Genomic DNA, 18,220 nt, shown 5'->3' with positions numbered 1-18,220 from the left:
ATGCGAAATTGCCAGGCGTTTGACTTTTCATTGCGGTATGTGGGCAGAACACGGCGACATATTTTGATGGTTCACCATAAAAAAAGGAAGCTCTATTAACTGTTACCCTGTTGTACATACAGATATATCCTAGCGAATTAATCCGATTGCTACCACATTTGAACCAGGTGTAGCAGACAGATGGACAACGCTAAATTGCCAAGCTAGTGGGTTTTCTCCAAGGTATGGAGGCGGAACAAGTTGACAAATTTGGACGATTCCCCGTACATAGAGCAAACTATAATAAGACTTCTCCGAAGCAATTCTTCTGATCGCTATCAAATTTAAACCAGGTCCACGAAACAGATGGAGCACAGTAAATATATTAAGTTTTCATCATAGTGTGCGCACGGAGTTTGACAAGTTGCCACGAAAAACTAAGCTCTGACAACGCCGTTGTATTCATTAGTTTGTGGAGAAAATGACAAATAAAATTCTCGGTTTTTGAATCTACAGCACGGAAGCAAAAAAGCGGGATTATTCGCCCGAGATTTTCTCCGAGCGCCAATTGAGAGGATGCCAGGTTCCCGCGGCGAGGAAGGGATTGCATGTTAAGATTCTTCACTTTTGTTACCCCGGCAACCAGGCCACAGCCGCCTAACCTCGTTGCAATGTGTGACATGACCTCCAAAAAAATCATCTATTTGCCTTCAGAATCAATCAAGCTAAAAATATGGACTTCGTTTAAACAAGCGTGAGATTATTTTTCGACATTTCAAACACCGCTAATCGGCTGGTGCGCGTTAAGGTTTTTATGGTCACGGTGGACCGGCTGTGTGCGTGTGTTGGTGTACGTGCGTGTGACAGCACGCAAAGCTGATAATCTCCAAACCAATTAGAAATGTGAGCTTTGGATGCGCGCCAGTCAAACGGCCGACACCGCTCTGATTAGCTCCGATTTCCTCTGCGCAAATCCGCCGCCAAAAGCCCACCACCGGCCGATGTCTCTCTGTGCGAAGCGGCGTCATCTCCACTCTGTGCGACCCCACGCGTCCATCCGTCATCGCCTCGCGCTGTCCAAATGTCAGGCCAGGACTCAGTAACCATCAAACTGAACGTGCTGCTCTTTCTGTTTTTTTTTTTTTTTTAAACCACTTTAGAGTCCCCGCTCCACTGACTTTTTATATGACCGCCATCTTTACTCTTTCCTTTGTGCACGACTGTTTTGGTTTTGCTATGCAGTGGAATAGGACAGCAGTTTCCGATGAAAACAATTTCCCTTGTTTGAAGAAAGCCATTGAGGCAAATTCCAGGACCTCGTGCAGTTTCGCTGATCAACACGAAATTGGTCGGCCGTGTCTATCGTGACAGGACACCAAAAAGTCTTCAAGGACTCACGCCCGAAACTCAACAGGAAGTCGTCGATTTCGATTTGAAGAGCTACTGGGGAATCGGTCCAAATGAGTCCCAATGGGAAGCGGGTATCATAAGACAGATGGTGAGCTAGCGCAAGTGTACGTAATGTTGTGTTCGGTGTGAGATGTTCCCCGGTGTAGCGCGCTGCCCTGTCTTGTCCTTTCTTCCAGTGGTAGCGTGCCCCGTTTCTCACCCGTCTGCGGCTCCACCGAGAAGTAGGGCTGTCCCTGCAGGATGCTGTACACCAGCCGGGCGCTGTTTCCGTACGTGGGGTCGTCGGCGTCGGTGGCCGTCACCTGAATCACCGACGTACCTGCGACATAACGCGCACACGCCGTCAGCTCCGTTCACCAAAAACGAGACCACAACCGCGGTGTCTGCACGTTTGCGAGGCGAGCACGTCTGTCGACGTGCAGCAAGGCGACCGCTGACAGGATGAGTCTTGAAACCCTACTTTGAAATCCTGTAATAAAACCCTAACCCTGATTTGTAACCCTTGCAACCCTTAATTCTCATTTGAAATTGTAACACTGGCTTAAAACCCTACTTTTTTAAACCCAAATTCTAAACCCTAACCTTAGTTTGAAAGCCAACCCTGGCTTGAAAGCATAACCCGGGCCTGAAACCCTACTTTGAAACCTGAATTCGAAACCTTCACCTTACCTTGAAACCCTAACACTGTCGAAGTCGAAAAACCCAACTTTGGCATGCAATCCTACATTTGAAAAATTCTTTCAAAAACCTAATCTTTGTTTGAAACCCTATCCCATACGTGACCATTACAGTTGTTTGAAACCGTAACCCTGGCTTGAATCCCTAATTGGACATCTTAACTCTGGTTTGAAACCCTTACCCAAGCTTGAAGCCCCAATTTAAAACCTTAATCCTGGTTTGAAACCCCAATTGAACCCTTAATTTCAAACTCTGGTTTGAAACGCTTGTTTGAAACCCTAACAATGTCTCGAAACCCTACTTTAAAACATTACTTTCTCTAACCCTAACCCAGGCTTGAAACCTGAATCTTAAACCCTAACCTTGGTTTCAAACCGGCCTAACCTCCTGCCGAGGCCTGACTTGAGCGTTCAGGTTTCACGTTGTCGGACGGATCTTGAAACGGAATCGTACAAACGTCCTCTCCGAACATCTTTCTTCGGAAGCGCGCTCCGCAATTTCATCGCCATTAAGAGTCCCCGTGACCACAACCAATCCCGGCCCTGAGATTCCATCGATATCGGAAGCTCTTAGTCAGGAGCGCCGCGGGAGCTTGTCGGGAGTTTGATTCCTTTTAATGTATGGGCTAATGGCGCGGTCGCGCAGCCACGCTTCCTGTGCTCGGGTTTCCGTGACAATCGATCATTCCTGAAGAACGCCGACCGAGATGAGCTCCGGCGGGGGCTTCATTAGCGAGCGCCACTCACTCGCTTGCTCACTTGAGGCTGATGTCTTTTGGACTCGTTTGACTTGGTCTGAGGGAATTCGTCAAGTCTTAAAAAAAAGAAATCCCAATCAAGAAGTATTGTGTTACATGTCGCTAAGAAGCACTTAGCGATTACATCGACATACATATGATAAGGTTTAGCATCCTGTTGATAAAAGCGCAGGTCTAAAATCTAAGACCCTTCGCATTAAAAAGTCAATAATTACCACAATGTTTCCAGGTAAAACGCACGCAATGCGCAAGGTCTTCTAAGACTGGAAGCGGCTGTCACGTGCAGTTGTTTGCAGTTACATCCACAAACATACAATTGTTTGACGGTCACGGTCGCAAACATCCAATCGTTTGGCGGTTGGTACGGCGAGCTACTCACCGACGTTGGACATCTCGGGCACCCTGGCGTAGTAAGGCCCGTGCAGGAACTCGGGAGGATTGTCGTTGATGTCCTGCACCTTGACGATGAACTCGGAGGGCGGCTCCAGAGGTTGGTTGGTGTCTCGGTCCACCGCCTGCGCCGTCAGCGTGTACTGAGCCTGCTCCTCGCGGTCCAGCGTCTTGGTGGCGTGGATGTTGCCCGTCTTGTCGTCGATGACGAAGATGGTCCCGGCGCCCTCGCCCGAAAGGATGTACTTGATGTAGCCGTTGCCCGAGTCCACGTCGGAGTGGAGCTGCGCGAGGGAAGATCCAATCGTGTCACGCTTCAAGTACGAGATGCTTCTACAACGCCAACAGTTCTTTCATAGTTGCTAGCGAAAATTGGTAGCTGAAAAATGGATTCATTTTCATTTTCATTTTTTTCATTCTTTTTTATTTCATTAAATATTGGTTAACTATTCAAGTAAAAAAATAATAATTAGTTTATTGCTCAAATGATTTGACATATTTCACATTTGACCTTTTTTTTTTGGTTTGTTTTTGTTTTTGAATTCATGCCCAGCAACAACTGTGGTCTGCGTGTATATGTGTGTTTTAGTCTGTGTGTGCGTGTATTGCTAATAAGTGAGCGTTTTTAAAGGGGGCTGCCATCCCACAAGTGACAAATGTTTTCTGTTCAATTCAACTCGTGTTCTTCTCGTAGGAGCTCTGGCGCATGAAATATGACGCTCGTTCGATGTCATCGCACTCGTTGCTGTTTTGACTGATGTCGTCGTCGTCGTCGTCGTCGTCGTTGAGGCGTGCCGCCGCCAATCGCGCCCCAAGTACGAGCCTCCCATCGCCCGCAATTGCCCACGACAACCAGCCCCCCAACTCTTGATGAGGAAGAGACTCTTGGGTAAAGCCCGCTTAACCCTTTAATATAGTATTAATATGCAGTTTAAATAATAATAAGAACTATGACAAAACATGAGGTAATATGTTAATATGGTATATGGTATGGTATGGTATGGTAATATGTGTTTTCAAAACAATTTGAAATATTTTAAAAAAGATACTATACATAACAATATCAAAAATATTATTAAATTTAATTATTTCAATATGAAATATACTACAAAACAAATATTTTGGGGTAAAAATAGGCTAAATAGTAAAATACCAAGCACAAAAATGTACACATTTATTTTGAAGTATTTAAATGAGTGATTAAGTGCGACGCTGAGGTCTTTTATCAAACTTAGACATTTTGAAGGAAACTTGGACAAAATTAACAAGATAAATGAAACATTTTTTTAAATTGATGATTATGATAAGAATTTATCGATATTTGGATTGAGACCACTATCAGACTTTTTTTTATTTTTTTGCCCTAATCCCGTTTTGTTTCATTTCTTTTCCTGCAAACTAGATGACACTGATCGGGATCCGACCTATCAAAGTGAAGATTCTAAAACTTTTATCTCAGTTGTGAATGAAGGTGCAATACCCAATATGATCAAAGTAAAAACAAAAACAAAAATCATCACATACATTAAAATGCACAAATCTTGAGGAAAACCAAAATATCTGTAGAAAGAAGTATCCAGGAGAAGTAACGCTTGCCATATAAACCCGCCCACATTTAATTGCAGCCCTAAACCTTCAAATCGATGACGTACATGGAGCGAGCCCACCCTCGTCGTCGTCGAGCCTCAACTCACCCGTCCCACCAGAACAGGATCCGGTCCGGTGTACTCCTCAATGACAAAGAACTGATTCCAGACCCAACCTCTTTTGGACCTGTGCAGCACCTGACCCTCCTTGCCCACCCGGGGCCGGTGTCTGTGCAGCGATGTGTGACCTACACACACACACACACACACACACACACACACACACACACGAGTTCACTCGACTATAAAACCACAACAACGCACAAGTTTTGTCTGTGAGTGTGTTTTCTTATCGGGATTAGCGCCAAGGTGTGTGTGGGATGCGACGGGCAAGCACGTCAATGGAAATCCCACTCGGACATCATCACAGTGAGAAAGTGTGTGTGGGTGGTGCTTTTCATAGCCCGATGTAGCTTTTTGTAAGCGAATCTACTGTTTTAATGACAAAGCAATGAGAAAGTACCACCATTGAAACAGTTTGTTCATTTTAACTGCAACATGTAGCTTTTTATGGTTTGTTTTTTTGCTGCTACTGTTTTTCGTGGCGAAAATTCACATTTTGATAGCCTAACGTAGCATTTCTGTGAGTGTAGTGTTTTAATTAGCGACGGGCAAGGACACGGCCTTATTTCAAGGTATCGGGTATTCGTGAGAGCTGCCGATACCGGCCACCGATACTTAAGGCGATCAAAAAATAAATAAAGAAATCTGGCCTCCATTAAATCCTCCTGGCCAGTAGTCAGCGCTACACTGTGGCGGTTTGACATATCAGCGAGTCATCATGCGCTTTACGAAGAAAGTTCAAAATGAAATGTCATTGTCATTGTGTTGATTGAAATTGTTTGTCTCAAAAGTACTCGCGGTGACCGTACTCAAGGAAAAGAAGAGATAACAAACAACCTTACTTTGATGAAAAAAAATATTGTATTTGGGAAACTAAACATCGAAGGTTTTTGCAGCGGAGAATTACCTTTTTATTAATTGAGTTTTGTTTTTGGCAAAACGCCTTTTTGTGAAAAAATGTAGCGCTTTCACGACAATTTACACAGTCATCATCATAATATTGCCCTTTTCTTAATAAAGCGCCTGATTGCAGTGTCATTGAGATAAAATGTAACATTTCCATCGACGAATGTAGCCTTTTTGTCAACAAAAACATGTTTTAATAACAAAATATTGCATTTAACTGATGTTTCTGTGCTTTCCCTGAACAAATTGCCTATTGGCAAACAGAGTGCTTTTGGTGCTTTGATGATTTTCATTGTGTAACGTGGGCATTTTGTGACCAAATACAGTGCTTTAATGACAAAATGTGGCAAACCACTTTCCTGACAAATGCATCACTTTTGTGACAGCGCTCTCTTTTTGAGAACTCCAGGATTTGAAGGGAAAACGTTTGTTTCAAATATTGCACTTGTGTGGCCAAATATGGTGATATGCTGGAAGACTTTACGTTTCCTAAAATTCACGAGGCATCATTCCCACCTGCATGTCTGCGCCTGTGGGAGCGATGATCCACCGAGTCGTGTTTCCTCCGGCTAGCCGCCGCCAGGCTACAGAGGGCGCAGAGTGCCGCTAACACCAGGAAGACCCTCAGCATCTTCGTCGTCGTCGTCGTCAAATCCGGCCTCCTCACTCTCGGGTTCCTCTCAGTGGAGCTCAGCCCCCACTGAGGTGACGACTTCCTGTTTGGCGAAGGGAATGTTGAGAGTGTGATTTCAACACGAGCCAATTTCTTCTTCTTCTTCTTCTTCTTCTTCTTCTCCTCCAGTCCTCCAAACCTGGAAGCGAAATAAAATGAAGAAAAAAAGGAAGCTTCCCGTCTGATGCTCGCCAGCCGCGTTATGCGACTCGCCTTTAATTAGCCCGTCGAGGCTGCCTGTAAACTAATTAGCTCGAATTCATTTGGATCCAGTCACGTGAAAATGGCGGAAAACATGACGTAGGCCTCTGTTTATGCGCGTTTATTTAAAAAGACCATCAATCACTGTGCAGAAACATGAAGAAAGCGGCTACAATCGCACCAACAGACAGTTGACGTGAGAGTGAATAGTTTTTTTTTTTTTTTTTAAATAGCAGTCAAACACCATGTTGCATTATATGAAAGAATGAAAGAGCCACACTGAAAGGAAAACTCTCTTACAGTGAGAATAAAGTTGCGATCCTACAAGATTATCATCTCTACTGCCTTCTTATTGTGTTATGCTTCCAAGCGTTAACAATGATGAAACAGTCAGCCAAACTCCTTTCCACGAGCCAGGAAGATTTACTTCCACTCGTCGAAAGCAATGAATTGGAGTGGAACTATAATAGAAAAGCGGCTGAAAGAAGAAGACGCCATTACAGTACATCACACGCGGTTACAATTTGAATTGAGCAACAGCGCTAAGGCCCGGGCCGCACTTGGCGCTGGTGCCGCGTTCGTATTTCACCCGCACACATCGCCAAACGTTATTGAGCACGTCGCAATTGTACTCGTCGCTGCGTTCTGACGTGACGCGACGAAGACACGAGAACACGCCGCGCGAGTGCTGACCGTGCAGTCGCTTTTGACATTCCGTAGACGACTTGGCTGTTTCTGCTCTGCTCTCGGCCTCGCACGCTCGCTACTTCGGAGAGGCGACGACATGCAGGGCCCGTCAAAAACCGACACCGAACAGCGGAGCAGCAACTCATGACACATCAATCGCGTCAAACTGTCGGGGGGAAACACGTGTGTCCTGCAGGGATAAAGTCCTATTGTGAGAGACATTTTTGTTTCCAAGTCAATAATTGTTTCTGGGTTTGTTTGTTTTTTCGTAAACTTGCTTAGATTAAAAAAATAAATAAATAGAGAAAACAAGATTGAATTGCATATTTTGGGAGAAAACTCAAACTGTCACTGTATACATCGAAGAAAATATGCATTTATACTGAATCAAATCCCTATGCCAAGCACTTTTTTTCCAAAGTTAAAGCACAACGTGATTAAGAATTCCAAGAGCTCCCAACTTGTTTTACTGGCAGAAAACGTGTAGAGAATTTCCTCGCGGGCTGTCAAAGTGTCACCAGTGAGTCGGCTTTTATCCAGCGTCAACCTATTTCAACTAGTCCAGCATAAATTGAAATTTTTGAAAAAGCAAATTGAAAATATCGCTAGCAGTGCCTTATTTCGCTTGACCGCACCCATCTGTTAGTCTGAGGCAATGTTTCGCTCCGATAGAGAAACAGCACATTTTATGTACGGGGGACCGGCAGCGTGAGTGACACCTCGACAAATATGAAACTTGATAACGCCACCATTGATTTCAATGGCAATTATTCTTCTCTGAGGACAAAAACATGACAGGAGCCTCTTGTCGCAGATTTGGGAACAGGCTGGGTTTCACCTCGCAACGTGAAATTTGGGAGTCATGTCTATCATGAGCAGAGCCGCCCAGAAAGTCTCAAGAAGCCACGAGACTGAAAGTGGGCCAAGATGCACTGAGCTTCAAGATTTTCTATGATTGCTGCCAAATTTGAACCACATATATGAGAAAGATGAGCAATGCATAATTACAAAGAATTAGCATTTTTGTTACAGCATATTAGCAGAGTATGGCAGCTAATTTGGATGATTTTACAAAAATTGGCTCAGTTGACTACGTGGGAACCATTTGAAAATTCAGCACCAGAAGCCAGTTTCACAGAGCAAAGGGAAATTTGGTAAGCATGTCTATGCTGACTAAACTACGGCGGCCTGGAAGTGCAAACAAATATAACAAATTGTGAAACACCTTTAACATTTCAGGACTCGTTTTTGTTGTTGTTGTTTTCTGAAATTAAGTTAAAGTGTTTCACAATGTGCTATATGGTTTTGCACTTCCAGGCCGCCGTAGCAAACCCACAAAAAAACGCCTCAGAAACCCATGTCGGAAAAGACACACGAAGATTGCTACATCAAGAATTTGAGTTTTCATTCCAGCGTGTGGGCGGAGCTTGGCAGTGGAAATTGGTCACTTGACAAAAAAAAATGGGCTTAAAGCACCACATGGGAATCATTTGAAAATTCAGCCCCTGAAGATTGTCGCAATTAACAACATGAAATTTGGTAGGCTTGCCTATCATGAGTGGTAAACGTTTAGAAAAGAAAAGAGACAGGAAATGTGACATTTTGCTTCTCAACGGTCATTTTGTTTATTCACGGTCTTCCAAAGACAAATTTGGGCCACTGGAATCATTTGAAAATTCAGTCCCTGAAGCCACTTTCACTTAACAACATGAAATTCAACACTCTTGTCTATCATGCGTAGACCCACAAAAAAGTCTCAAGAAGCCATGACAAAAAAGACGCAGGAAGTCTTCCATTTTGGTCTGAAGTGGCCATTTTTGGGTCATTTTCTGTGAGTGCTTCAAAGACCAACTTTTGTCGTATCAATAGCATCGGAAAATTCAACCCCTGAAGCCAGTAGAACTTAGCGACATGAAATGTCATTGGATTGTCTATGGTGGGGAGACCCACAAAATAGTCTGAAGAAACCGTGACCAAAAAGACAAAGACGTCTACCATTTTGCTTTTCTCGGGGGTCCCTCCAACGACCATTCCATACCAAATTTGAAGCACTTATACTAGACAGATGGACAAGTCTAAATTGCAAAGAATTTCAGAATTTGTCATGGCATGTGGGCCGAGCATGGCGGCACAATTTGATGACTTGTTATAAAACACAATACTTTGTGGCACGTGTCAAATTCTGCGTGTGTGTGTGTGTGTGTGCGTGTGTGTGTGAGGGCCCATTTTGTTGAATTCGCCATTTTGATGCATTTATTTCCTCCTCAGACTTGGCCAGACGTGCAAGTGAGCTGTGCAGCAAACGAGATAACGACTCCCTCGGGCGAGCAAGCCCTTTTTCACCCGCCTACTTCCTGTGTTTCAACACATGACTCAAAAGAGTCGCTTTACAGTCGACAATGTGTGTGCGCGTGTATATTTATATATGTGTACGTGTGTGTCCCTCGGGTGGCTGGAGTCACGAGTTGGCCGAGACGTTTGTGATTCATTGGCTAACATTAGACCGCACGGCGCTAAGGGAGTTTTGAGGGGAGGTTCAAGAGGTTGCAGCGGCGGGGTCGCGACCTCACTAACCGACACCACATGTGTCCGAACAAAGCTGGAAATTCACACGCCACTGTTTAAGTGGCACGCTCGCATTTCAGGGTCAAGTGCAGGGATTCCAAAAGTGTGGAGCACCCGACTGCCAGATAATTTTTTTTTATAAAAACAAGAGTAATGATATAAGTAAACAGAATCCGAAGAAATAAACATTTTGCCTTTTGTTTTGCTTTAATTCAATGGCCATTGAGCTGCCCTTCCTGGTGTGTGCACCTTGGCCACCTGGGGGCAGTATATAAAAAAAAAAGAACAAGGACACTGAACAATTCAGTCATTCTTTGCCGAGGATAAAGAATATATACTCCTGAAGTTTGCAGATGACGCCACTGCCATCGGCCTCATCGAAGACGGTGACGAGTCTGCATATCGACAGGAAGCGGAGCGGCTGGAGCTGCGGTGCGGCCGACACAACCTGGAGCTGAACACGCTCAAGACTCTAGAGATGATCGTGGACTTCAGGAGGCATCCTTCGCCACAGCTGCCCCTCACGTTGTCCAACTGCCTGGTGTCAACCGTCGAGACCTTCGAGTTCCTGGGAATTACAGTCTCTCAGGACCTGAAGTGTTGCCGATCAACATCAAGTCCGTCCTCAAAAAGGCCCAGCAGAGGATGTACTTCCTGCGGCTTTTGAGGAAGCACGGCCTGCCACAGGATCTGTGGAGGTAGTTCTACACAGCGATCATCCAATCAGTCCTGTGTTCTTCCATCACAGTCTGGTTTGGCGCTGCTACAAAAAAGGACAAACTCCGACTGCAACGGACAACCAAAACTGCTGAAAGGATTGTCGGTACCCCCCTACCCACCCTTGAGGACTCGCACGCTGCCAGAACTAAGACAAGAGCGTGCAAAATTTTCTCGGACCCTCCACATCTTGGTCACCGGCTCTTCCGGCTCCTTCCTTCAGGTAGGCGCTACCGATCAATGCAAACTAAAACTGGCAGACATTCCAACAGCTTGTTCCCTCTTGCCATTAACCTCTTAAACAATTCCTTTGCAACATGCTGCCAATGTTTTGTCTTTTTTGTCTCGAGTTTGTTGTCACATTTCTGTCGGGCCAATTATATACTACTCGTGCACTCACTGGAGTAGTCTCGCCACGCGGCACTATTTGCATATCTGCTGTTGACCAATACTGGCCGCTCAGGCCAGAGTAGCATCTGCCCCACTTGCACACTGACTGACGAGTATCTGCAACATTTGCACAATCGACATTGTCCCAGATGATCGCACTACTCGTCACTTTAAACAGCATATATTCCTTGAAGTCTCGGCGCCCTTTGCGCAATGCTCATTGCACCGGAGTATTCCTATATTAGTCATTCAAGCTGCACTTTTTGCACCAAATAAAAAAATAAAATTGTACCGGCATTACCAGATTACTAGCAACCTTTTATTGCTTGCTCAGTGACTGTTTTTCTCAATGTCTTTATGTCGCAAAAGTATTCTCTGTCAATTGACTGTCTATTGTCGTACTAGAGCGGCTCCAACTACCGGAGACAAATTCCTTCTGTGTTTTTTGGACATACTTGGCAAAATAAAGATGATTCTGATTCTAATATATCCTTGTAAATATTGTTATATTGTCTGTCTATGTGTTTTGCTCCACTGTGTTCAAATATCCCTTACTTTAAGGGTTATAACACTACCAGTCAAATGCTATTCGTTAGCCCATCTGTGGCACTTTGCATTGCTTGTTAGAATTAAGAGAGCCGACTTTGGTATAAGGCAAACTTACTATGTGGTTTTAAATACACTGTCAAGACACCTCTGTACAGGGATTGCCAAACTGAGGCGCACCAGTTGCGCAATTGTCAGAGTATATGGCAACCTGGTACGTTTACATTAGGCTAAATATGAGCATTTCCCTTGTTAAGATTGAATTATTAGCTCAGAGGTGGGGCGTGCCATGTTGAAAAGGGTAAAAGGGGTTAAAAAGACCACGGAAACATAAATATCTGCATATATTTTTTCATGGAAACTTTATCGTCACCATCTCCTGATCCAGGTGCGAACTCGGACTCAAACCTCAGAGCTCCTTCTCCAGATGTGCGCTCTATTTCCTTCTGTGTCTATCCCGGGGATGAAATACAAACCAAATCAAAACCAGGTCATGTGAGGTTTATAATGAGATTTTCTGTTACTGTAGAAAAGAAAAATCCACCCGCCAAAACAAATCCCGCGAGCTTGTCTGTAAGACTCGAGATGCAAAAACGCTGGAGAATTTGTTTTGATTTTGTGTACTTCTTTTGATCGGACACGATGTGATAACGGGGCAAAAAAAACTCGGAGATGCGACCCGGCCAAAGAGCCACGGGAACGAGCACGTCCCGCAGTCTAATTTTGCTACGGTCTCATTTAGTCTAGTTGCCATATCCATCCATCCATTTTCTGCACCGCTTATCCTCACGAGGGTCGCGGGCGTGCTGGAAGCCCGTCCCAGCCATCTTCGGGCGAGAGGCGGGGCACCCCCCCCAGCCAATCGCAGAGTTGTCATATTTCATTCTAATCTTAATTTCCACATGATCCCGTATTGCATTTTTTTTGGTTCATGTTCTTTCATCCTCTTTTTGTTCTCATGTTCATTTTCTTGGTATTATCTGCTCATTTTGTTGTGTTGTACTGTACTCCTGTTTTATGTTTTCTGTCTTCTATTGTCTGTGTTTAGTCTCATTTTCTCATCTCATCTTCCAGTATTCATACTTGGGTTCTCAAAAATGTTCCGTGTAGTTGTCGTCTCTTTCCTTTGTACTTGTATCCTTTTCTTACATTACTCACACACACACACACACGCACACACACACACACACACACACACAGACGGAGCAGCGCTTTGGGAGTTCACTGCGGGTGACTCATTTGTGTGCTAGTCTCCTAAAAGCTTGAAAGTTGTTGCACAATTTAGTGCGAAACCTGAGGCCTAATTGCTTTTCAATTGGGAAACCAATAGTGTGTGTGTTTTTTTTTTTTTTGATTAGAAAAAGCTTCTAAGCTTTCTCAGCATTCATGTAAATAGGTATTAATGACACACTAGCGGCGCTGACTCACCAATCCAAAGTTATTTTGTGTGTGTGTGTGTGTGACTGTTTGTATGTATGTGTGTGTGACTGTTTTGTGTCTGACTGTTAGCGTGTGTGTGTTGGTGTGTGAGACTAAATGAGTGCGTGGATGTAGGTGATTAGCGTTGAGCCATTAGCGCAACTCGAGTGCTAATTATAATTAGCACCCATAAGCGTCCACCGCGTGCACGCACACATATACATACACACGCACGTGACTCCGTTAATACTACGTCGTTGCGATGAACGCAAATGTCATGTGACGACACGACAATCCGCTTCGATTGGCCACCCGCGCGTTGACGTTAACGGCTCGTACGCGCGAACCTCGCCTTAGCTTTCTCCGCTTCTTCGATTGGCGTTTTCTCGTGCTTTATATTTTGTCACGTTGTCATTTCCTCGTTTTTGTCCTTTCTTTTTCTTTGGTCTCGTTCCATGTGTTGTCTGTCTCCCAACGGGTGTCATAGTCATGTTCTCATCATCTTATTTTCTTTATTTGATCCCGTTCCCACTTTTTCTTTTCTTTCAAACCGAAGATAGCTGGGTTAGGCTCCGGCAGCCCGCGAAACCTCGCGAGGCTAAGCGGTAAAGAAAACGGATGGATGGATGGGTTTTCATTTCCTCATTTTCTCACGTTCTCATTTTCATTTTCTTTGTTGTCATTTTCCCATGTGAGATCTTTTCCGTTCTTACGTGGTCACTTTGTCGTTTCTCGTTCTCATGTTACCGTTTTCTCATCCATCCATATTCAAATGTTCTTATTCCTATTCTCTTCTGATTCTCTCCTTCTATGCCAAGTTTCTTATTCTCATTTTTCGTGCTCTCATTTCTCGTTCCCCATTTGAAAATGTTCTCGTCTTGTCATGTTCCATTGTTGTCGTTTTTATACAGCCTTTTCTTGTGTTCTTATATACTCCTTTTCTCATGTGCTTATCTTTTCCTTTTTTTTTATTTTATTGTGTTGTTGTATTCGCCCCTTTTCTTCTCCATCTCCAATTCCTATATCCTCATGTCCTCATTTTCTTTGCTGTCACTTTCTCACGTCCCCACATTCGATTTTTCCCGTTGGTTTTCTCCTCCTTCCACGCTCACCCCGTTCTCATTTTCCACGTTTTCTTCCCCATCCTTCTGATGTTCTCATTTTCTTCCAAACGTCTACAAATGTTTCTACATTGCCATTTCTCCTTTTCTCCTTTTCAAATGCTTCCTCTTTCACTGTTCACTGTTAATGTATTCAGATTTGTTGTGTATGAAAACGTTCTTGTCACGTTCCCATCTTTGTCTTTCTGGTGTTCTTTTAATGAATTGCGGTTAAGAGTGCCGTTTATAATGAATACAAAAAACATGTTACAAATGTTGTTATTGGTGTTTTTATGCTTAATTGCATTTCCGTTGGTTCCAACGGAGAAAGATGACTTGAGATACGCTTATTTTGAGGTACAACGTGTTGGAGGAACCAATTCAACTTGCGAGTTGAATTGGTTGGCAATTGTGCTTTTAGGTTGGAATTTTGCAACACTGTAATGACAATGACGTCGGCCAGCCTGCATGGAAGCTTTTATTTAGCAAGACCGGGGGACGGAAAGCTATTTTCTTGGTCGCTTATTTTTCAGCATCGATCTGCAGTTTGTGTTGGGCTATTTTGCAGGCATAAAACAAATAATACGAGTCATTTGGAAAGCATGACTGTTCGTTTTTGTAGTAACAGAACATCGTGATCGTGACTCAAATCCACGAGGGGAGCGTTGCCTCATGTTTTCAATGATTTCTGACATCCTTTAAAACAATGAAAGTCATAATTCTGGACTTGGCTGCGGGTTGTCGTCCAATTAGTCCATCACAAACGTTCTAATGTGTTCTTCCTTACCAGATCCGCCGTCTTTGCGGAAGCCCGAATTCTTGAACGGCTGCCCAAATGAGATGCGTCGAAGCCGGAGGCGAAACAAAGCCGTCGCCGATCCGACCGCTGACCGACGCGTTTGCCGCACTTTAATGACTTTGTCCACCATTTAACCCTTTTAATTACCACGCGCTAATCTCAGATGTTCAATTTAAAATGGGAAAAGAGGGCGTTAGTTTGTGCTAATGTCATTATTGACTCAAATAGGAACTGGAAGGGCACCCTCAATTAACTGGCATTTTAATTAATACTCCCCGTTCCTTCACCTCCACGCCGCATTTCTCCATTTATCTGGCTTTCGTTCATTCTTTCTTTTTCCTCCGTCACGGTTCACTCGTGTCTGGAATGGCAATTGCCGCCTCACTGTTGAAATGACACAATAATCGACTGCCGCACTACATTACAGTACACGCCACAAAGTGAATATTAATATGCACGCGCTGCAGATGTTTTCTGTCCTCTCCCGTATTATTATTATGGCTCTGAAAGGGTTATTACAGTTTTAAATTAGCGTTTGAAATTCAGGTTTGAAGTGAGGGTTAGGGTTTCAAACTCAGGTTAGAGCGTGTGAAATTACGGTTTGAAGGCAATGTTATAGGGTATTAAACAAGGGTTGAGGTTTCAAATGAATATTTTGAAATGAAGGCTTCAAGCCTGGGGTACTGTAGGGCTTCAAATTCGGGCTAGGGATTCAAATTTGGGTTTCAGAAAGGGGTTAGGGCTTCAAATTCGGGCTTTTGAACAAGGGTTAAGATTTCAAATGATGGTTTGAAATTAAGGTATCAAGCCAGAGTATGGGATATTAGGGTTAGGGGTTGAAATAGGGCTCACAATTACAGTTTTAAAGAAAGGTTTCAAGTCATGGTAAGGGTTCAAAGTTAGGGTTTAAAGTTACGGTTTCGGGCCTGGGTTCGTTAGGCTTTCAAATTAGGGTTTCGTAATGCAGTTATGGTTTCGAATTGGAGTTTCAGGCTGGCTTCGAGTTTCTCGGGTTCCCCCTAAAGTTCCATCCAAAAATCCCCCAGATCCTCCCCAAATTCTGTGCAGCTACGACGCGGTCACACACGCGAGGTTCCTGCTGCTCTCGCTGCTTCTTTTCATCCAAAGTAGACAAGCGTGCAGAGGAAACAGTACACACAAATCACACCAACACAGTAGTGTGTTGAAAACAAATCAAGTTGCTCCCTGCGTCCCTTCAGAGCGTCTGTGTGCGTGCGTGTGTGTGTGAGAGTGTGTGTTTTGCCCAAAGGGATACGTCTGGAAACACTCTGAGCCTCAAGGAAAAATAAAATGTTTGTGATTCTTTTGGGGCACAATCGGCCACAAAGAAACCAAACGAAGACCAAAAAGGGGCCAGACGTGAGGAAAATCAAATATTTCTTCTTCTTGTGTGCGCGCGCGCATGCACGTGTGTAAGTACGTGCGGTTAGGCAGTGTAAGAACTGCCGGCTCAGCGTGTGACGAGAGGATGACTATTGGTGGAGGGAAATAAAACTCTTAACACTTCAAAGTTCAGCAGTCATCCACGCCACCAGGGGGCCCCATCGTTGCTTTTATCCTCATTTCGGGCATTTCATATGAACGTGTCCATCTTATTGTCAGATTATTTTCAAATACAGTGATAGCTCGACATTTGTAATTATTTTTTTTTGCCGTGTGTTGCAACACACAATTCAAAACGCCATAGACGGGCCAACAAAACTAGCATCGATGGTGCGGCCTTATATCCTTTTAAGCAACAGGTATTTGAACGCAAACTGTAAAAAACGCAAACTGTCTGTAAAATAAGAACAGGTCGAGTTGCAACGATTAAATGATTAATTGACAACTAATCGATTAGCAAATCAATCAATTACGGATTTTGATAATCGATTGTTTAGCGACCTTGTTTAACTTACAATAGTCCAAATCCTCTGAATTTCAGCCTCTCAACAGTAAATTTTAATTAATTTTTTGTGTTTCATCAAAATAAGACTTTTGCAAACAACTTTCTATTTTCTGACATTACGGACAAAACCAGTAACTGAATCGTAATCAATTTATGTTTGTGCATTTTGTGCGCTGTCAATTCCAAATAATGTCCTGATTTTGAATAAAGGGATGGAAATTTTAACATTTAAAAAAGAAAAATCCGATTCATCGATTATTCAAATAAATAATTATTTATTCAAATAATCGTTAGCTTCAGCCCTACTCCCAGGCCTATATTATCCACAAAAAAAGAATTCAACGTATCATGGAAGGATATCTAGCGGGTGGGGGGTCTGTGTGTGGAGGGTGTGAAACAAAGTCTAATTTTGTGCATGTGTGTGTTTAGTGTACAGCCCGTTAAAAAACACACACACACACACACACACAAAAGAAGCTTGACTTGAGCATTGCAAACTGTCAATGATGATGCCGCGGCGGCGCAGTGAAGTGAAGTGTGGGATGGCATCAGTCCGTCTTATTAGCGCCTGTTGTTGAAGGCTGTTGGGAAAATTAGGAGGTGGAAAAGGAACAAAAAGGAAGCGAGAGAGAGAGAGAGAGAAAGACAATAGAGGATTTGTCGTCCAGCCAGGCCAATCGTGCGTGTCCGCAGACTGCAGAGTAAAGATATTAAATATGAAACATGAGTGAGTTATCAAAGAGGAAGCTGCACTGCTGCATGGCAATCCTCTTTTTTTCCCTTCTTTCCCCTCAGTGAGTTAATCCCCAGGGGCTTACATTTGTTGTTTGTGTGCGTATTCTTCTATCTGATATATTTGAATATCCCCCCCCCCCCCGGAAAAGGCCAATACTTCTGCTGCTGGGGTATTTTGTGTGTAATTTGACGAAGAATAACACGAGTAAAGAAGATATCATGCGCAGAAGCAACGCGGCAATGAGTGAAAATCTGCGTGACATCGTCGCTTAACTGAAAAGAAATATATTTACCAAACTCATTTGTATTTCATTTTGTCTTTATTCCAATGGATCTAATAGGTTTTTTTTCTTTCTTCACTTCATATGCGAATATGTAAAAAAATACGTAAAATATAGTTCTGTGACTTGATTTTACATTAGGTCTAAATTTAAATGTATTCAAAATGTTTTGCATTTTTTGTGTAATTAACTTTATTTGAGGATTAGGGTTTGAACGACTAACATTTTTTTGCGGTCGAAATTTTTTAAATTTTAATTGATTTTTTAATAAAAAAATTTCCCCCCACACAGTACAACAGTCCCCAGCCTTTTTTTCACCAGTTTCCTTTTTTATCATGTACATACAGCACTTTATGCTGGATTTCCCAT

General features: G+C 43.4%; 1 protein-coding gene across 5 annotated transcripts in view; it reads right to left on the bottom strand.

Annotated features, from left to right (window-relative positions):
• The window catches only part of cdh11 (cadherin 11, type 2, OB-cadherin (osteoblast)), a 70,154-nt gene that overhangs the window by 15,974 nt on the left and 35,960 nt on the right, over positions 1–18,220 (bottom strand). For 3 of the 5 annotated variants that reach the window (XM_061690998.1, XM_061691000.1, XM_061690997.1), the window contains exons 3-6: positions 6,346–6,641; positions 4,909–5,048; positions 3,204–3,498; positions 1,589–1,708 (exon numbers count right to left, since the gene is read on the bottom strand). In XM_061690998.1, the coding sequence (XP_061546982.1) occupies positions 1,589–1,708; positions 3,204–3,498; positions 4,909–5,048; positions 6,346–6,460 (670 nt within the window). In that variant the 5' untranslated portion in view covers positions 6,461–6,641. The remainder of the gene's footprint in view (positions 1–1,588; positions 1,709–3,203; positions 3,499–4,908; positions 5,049–6,345; positions 6,642–18,220) is intronic. The other 2 variants (XM_061691001.1, XM_061690999.1) reach the window with 1 other exon arrangement.

Source organism: Phycodurus eques, chromosome 11 (assembly GCF_024500275.1).
Source record: "Phycodurus eques isolate BA_2022a chromosome 11, UOR_Pequ_1.1, whole genome shotgun sequence".
In the NCBI taxonomy this organism is placed as follows: Eukaryota; Metazoa; Chordata; class Actinopteri; order Syngnathiformes; family Syngnathidae; genus Phycodurus; species Phycodurus eques.
This window is presented reverse-complemented; position numbering and strand designations above follow the sequence as displayed.